Source organism: Merops nubicus, unplaced genomic scaffold (assembly GCF_000691845.1).
Source record: "Merops nubicus isolate BGI_N331 unplaced genomic scaffold, ASM69184v1 scaffold29911, whole genome shotgun sequence".
In the NCBI taxonomy this organism is placed as follows: Eukaryota; Metazoa; Chordata; class Aves; order Coraciiformes; family Meropidae; genus Merops; species Merops nubicus.
Window position 1 is genome coordinate 15,272 of NW_008586724.1, and position 5,662 is coordinate 20,933.

General features: G+C 42.7%; 1 protein-coding gene across 1 annotated transcript in view; it reads left to right on the forward strand.

The window, feature by feature from the left end:
- LOC103781040 (forkhead box protein P1-like) overlaps positions 1 to 5,662 on the forward strand; it is a gene marked incomplete at both ends in the record, with an annotated part of 29,250 nt that overhangs the window by 5,060 nt on the left and 18,528 nt on the right. Inside the window, one exon of the mRNA XM_008948744.1 lies at positions 1,632 to 1,791. Coding sequence (XP_008946992.1) covers positions 1,632 to 1,791 — 160 coding nt within the window. The remainder of the gene's footprint in view (positions 1 to 1,631; positions 1,792 to 5,662) is intronic.

The following is a 5,662-nucleotide window of genomic DNA, read 5'->3' on the forward strand; positions in this document are numbered from 1 at the left end:
GTTGATGGGGCACAGTGGTACAAGAAGGTGGGGGCTGAGCCCCTGGCTGATGTCCCTCAGTCCTGCAGCTCTGGTGGATTTTTGTTGTTATTTTTCTGCTTTCCCCTGCCTGACACCAGCAGGGAACGGGGCCAGTGATCCTCTGGCACGGCGTCAAGGAAGGGCGACAAAAAGCTTGAGATCTGGCCAGGGTTTGTTTGTGGAAGTCCACAGTTTTGTAAGAGTTAATTTTCTTTCCATCATTGTTAGCCATAATGTGCATAAGACCTCCACCTTGATATGATTCCTAGCAGATTAGGGATATTAGATAATTTCCTTCTATTTATTGTACTACTGCACTGTATTATCTTTCTATCACTCAGATAATTACTAAGGAAATCTACATTAATTTTTTTTGGCTAGCACAAGGAACTGCTAAACACTGGCATGATGTATTGATGTTTTACACAACAAAAGTTTTCCTCCTGTCATTGTACAATAAATAAAAAGATATTTATCAAAATGCAAAGCCTTTCATGGATTTTAAAGAACAAAGCAAATAAAATACAAGATGAGCATGGAAGCAAAACCTAGAGGCTTCCTTAACTGAACAAAATTAAGGACTCTGAAGCCTGGAGTACTGTACATATTAAACACTCACATTCAAGTAAGATGTTGTTTGCTAAATTATGAATGTGTGTAATTAAAATCTAGTGGCTGTTTCTATGAAAGATTTACAATGTTATTTCATCGTTTGTCATGGCTAATTAACAATATTAGATGAAGTTTTTCTTCTTCAAAGGTCTGATTTTTTCTCATTTATTTATGTCAGAAGTGATAAACAGAGTAGTTAAAAGCTTCTCTGGGTACAGTAGTGAGAAAAGCAACATGTTCTTTTACACCTCGGAGGTTCAAGGTTCACATCCCTGTGGAGTAAGGCAACTCCATCTTCTTTCTAGTGAGAATAATTAAAATTTTCAAAGTGCAGAAGTAGCAGCCTTAAATACAGCACAGAATAATCCTGAACATAACAGAGTATTGTGGGGCTTGATGGATGAATAAGAGAGAGTAAGTATAAAGTACCATAAATTAAGCCAGTCGTCGTATTGCCTTAGTGGTTGAGACAACCCTTGCATGAGCAAGCAGAGCACAGCGCAGGGTAGTTCTTCATTACATCTAAGTGTGATGTGGTCGTGTGGTGTGATTCTCACCTTCTGCCTGTTCTTTGCCTCCAAGAATTACCCAGGACTTTAAGAGCTGCCAGCAGCCTTTGCTTTGCCCACCACTGAGATGCAGCCGCTTCTGGGCTAAGACACGACCACGTGGACTAGGGTGATGCACTCGTGGGCAGAGGACTGCCACATACATTTTTAATTAATTGGGATGGCAGGAGGGGTTTAGCTAGGATGAAAGTAGCTGCTGGAGGTGGGAATCAACTGCAGCCTTGGGGTTAGCTCCAGCACATGAGCATGATGAGCATGCCTTGGGGTCTGTGGTACGAGGTGGAGGGCTTGCCAGCTTGCCTTGATACCAGGTGACTGCAGTCAGGAGTTGAAGTGTGTTGAGGCAAGCGACCCTGTTTATCCTCTGTTAATGCTTTACTCTCTATTGACAAACGTGCATTTTTATTGTACTGTTTTTTTCTTTTCCAGCCCCAGCAACAGCAGGTGGCTACGCAGCAGTTGGCCTTTCAGCAGCAGCTCTTACAGATGCAGCAGTTGCAGCAGCAGCACCTCCTGTCTCTGCAGCGCCAGGGGCTGCTGACGATCCAGCCCGGGCAGCCTGCTCTGCCTTTGCAGCCCCTTGCACAAGGTAGGGGAGGGGCTGGGGAGCTGCTGGGAGCAGTAACGCACACCCACAGGGGGGGTCACTCTGTGAGAGAGCTCATCAGCTCTCAGGAAATAACAAGCACAGAAAAATCCCACAGGCAGGGCGGGTGTTGTAAAGGTAATTTTTGAGAAGGGCAGCACTGGAGTCGTGGACCGCTCTGGCTAGTGGGAGGCAGGAGGTTTGGGGCTCAGGGTCAGGGGCACAGCTGGGCTGGCCTGGCACCCTGGAACCTGCAGGTTGTGCTCACCTGGGCTTGAAATCCTCCCTCTTCATCGATTCTCAGCTCTGGCTTTGTGGCTAAGTGTAGTGTCAGAGCAGCTTTTCCTTTTCCAAATCTAGTATTTGGGCCCTTTCTGGTTCTGGGCCGGTGAGGAGCTGGGCACAGAGGAGCTCTGGTCTGCATACTGCCAAACTGTAGAAATTCAATTACCCTGTGGTGCAGAGGAGAAGGAGAGGAAGAGGGAGAGGGGGCAACGTCTGCTTTTCACCCAGCCTTCATCTCACCGCCCATGTGCGTCGTGGCTTCACTCCACCCTCCACACTGAAGCAAATTTGGATTAACTCTGTTTAATTTTAATGGTGTTATTGACAATTAGATCTTCCTACATCTTTATTCAGTCCTGCAATCTACAAGAAGTTACTTCTTTGCTGAAATCCCTTTTATTTTTCTTTAAGATATTAATATATTGAAAGCAATAACTACTTAAATCACAGTACTTTCAGCAGTGATTATAACGTGGGGTTTTTGTTCTCTCTTTTTCCTCTTTGGCGTGAATTTACTGTCATTTTTTTAATACTGGGTTTGTCTGCAGGCCTTGGGATGTTTTAACAGATTTGCCTGAGCCTTGGCTGCTGTGATGAAGGCAGACTATTCAAAGTTGGCATGGCTCAGGGAAGACCAGGTCCTTCATGCACTAGGCTGTTATTTCTGAATAATCATGTCTTTTCCTTCCCTTGCCTCATAATAAATTTAAACATCCACCTCAACAACTTGAGTCAGCTCAGGTTGAATGATTTGGGCTCTTCAGAGCAGCCTTAGGGCTGCTACCAGTTGCTAAACCATATAATGAATTTACATTCAGCTCTGTTCGGTTAAATGGGGAGTTTGGACAAAATTACTTCTGGTCTTCACCTTCCTTTTTTTGTGTGTAGCTGCAAAAGGAGAGCAGGATCACTGGTGAATATTAACCTACCTGGGTAAAGGGAGACAGAACTGGCGAGTAGAGTCTGCTTTGCCACGTGGCCGATGTGATTTATTTTGGCTTATTTTGCCAGACCCAGCAAGGTATTTGAGCACCTAGCTCCTCTCTTGAGAGGCTTAGCTTTTGAGGAGCTGGCACCTCCCTCTGGAAGACTCAGATTAGCTTCCCAACATTGCAGAGCCAGACACCTGGTCTAGACTAGGCCTGTGCACAAGTCAGAGGCTGATCCATGGGAGGGTGGTGCCTGGCTGGGAGCTGCAGGGTCAGGCCTGGGGTGCTAGTTGGTCAGTCACCATGGATGCTCAGTGTGATAAGAAGGAGGCATGAAATGTGTCCAGGAAAAAGGGCATGGAGACAAAATGCCATTTATACTTGGAAAGCATTGTAACATGCATTAATTACACTGCAGATGGATTGTTAGAAGCATCCCAGGCTGTTCCCACACACCCACCAGCCTCAAGCTTCAACCTTTCTAATTTTTCCCACAGCTCCTATACTATTAAGTTGGCTCGGTAAGGTTCATTGTATAGTACATCAGTTAAGCTGTCCAAAGGAGGGCAATTGGGCAGTGACAAGACACGCTCATGTGTAATGTGAAAGAAATGAATGTGGTGATGCATGAAGTGTAATCTGTGCGGTAACACATCGGAGACACCAGTAGGTAATTCAGCAGCCCTGGCAGTGATTGATACGCTTAACAGGGGAGTGTAACTATTAGTCCTCGTGAAGAAGCCTGTTTAAAACCTAAGGGGTGCCGACTTGCAGGCTGGATTCCACATAAACATGAGCAGAAAGGGCTGGTTCTTGCAGGGAAACGAGCTGGGAGCACTGGGGGGGGCTTGGTGGTGGGAGGAAGGAGGGACTCGAGGATTCGGGCAGGTTGCAATACAGCAGGATATGTTATTTTTTTTTTATCAGAGAGACGATGGCTTAAAACTGATGTCATTATGAGGTTTAAATCAACTTTCTGCTTGCTTGAACATGGTCACCTGGGTATGGAGGTACAAGGACACAAAGAGGTTGAGCAACTCTGTTTGTCTTTGAGCCGGTGATACCTGGGGTTGGGAAATTGAGTTCCGTGAGCAGTAATCTGTCAACTGTCCCCACAACATACATTTTTTAAACCTGTGCCTACATTTTCTTTCATAATGAAGAGGACTAGTTGTCCTGAAAAATGCAATGAAGAGCCAGAGCTATAGTTTAAAATAATTGGTAATGGACACTTCTTATTTAAAAAAAAAAAAAAAGAAAAATAATTACATATATCATGCCCTTTTGTTTCCAGAACAGTTTGCAAGACAGAGAGAAATACTGTAGATGTGCATCTAAGAAAAAAAATAAAATCATCCCTCTAGTAAATGTAGCTATGAATTCAGTTAAAAGCATTTTGCTTTTATTCTTAAGTATCTGTAATAGTAATAAATGTTTCTAAGGAGAGAACGCTAGCTTGTAAGTGATATTTTTCTTATGTTTTTAGAATTAATACATTGTTTAAAGCTGTACTTTAGTTTCATTTTAGTTTTTAGTGCTCACCTATTGTCTTATACAATATAGCACATCCTTTAATGTTTTATTTGTATAATCTTCTCTGAATTGTATTTAGACACACCTATAACCTAGATTTTACATCTGTACATGGTAGCAATTTAAAAATAAACCACATTTCAGCAGTGTTCTGAGCTGCGAGAGCTAGATCTCTAGGATCTGCAAAATAAAACTGCAAATCACAGCTCAGATCACCAGTGAGTGAAAATAACAGGGCTGAGACATCTGGGTGCCCTATTTCTCCTGGAGATTGGGCAGTTTTGGGTCCCGATCCCATTACTGGTAGGCACGGAGTTGCAGCACCAGCAGTTGTGATCTCGGGTAATTTCAACACAGTTCTGGGAATCTGACTTAAAATTTACCTCTCGCTGTTAAAATGAAAGTGCTAAATGGTAAATTACATAATTTATTGTGAGTGTTCGTGGATCTATTTGACTTGCTTTTACCATTTGTTCTATTATTTTATTTAACCAGTTTGCCAGATGAGTAATGAGCATACCTTCCAGCTGCCCAATTTGACAGGCTAGTTAGGAATTCTCTCCAGAATTATTTGAAAAGAACTAAATTTGGGGAAGGAGAGAATTTTTCAATTTTTTTTTTTTAATTATTATTAATCAAGCGATTTAAGCAGGAGATTGTGTGCAGGTGTGGATGACATCACAGTTCACTCTTTAAATTATTGTCACCCAGCCTGAAGTTCTCCTTATTCCTTATTATATCCAGCATTTTTCCCACACACCATTGGGTGTATTTTAGTTTTCTTCCAAGATGTGGTGTAGTTGTCATTAATGCTAATATGAGTTACACGTGTATAAGAAGTTAGACCAAACATCTTGATTTTTAGAGGATGTACAGTGAGGTATAAACATTATCTGCATGTATATTTTAACAGCTGTAGTACTTCCAAGCTTTTCCTTAGGTTAAAGCATTAGTAGAGCAAGGAGTGACTGGGAGGAGAGGGGAAGGGGAGAGAAGAAAGGGGAACAGGGAGAGGAGAGTGGGTCTCTAATTACAAACCTGCAGAAAACCAGATGAGGGGGTGGTGGAAGAAATTTAAAAACAAAAAAGTAGGCAAAAAACAAACACCCAAACAGTTATTCTTTCCC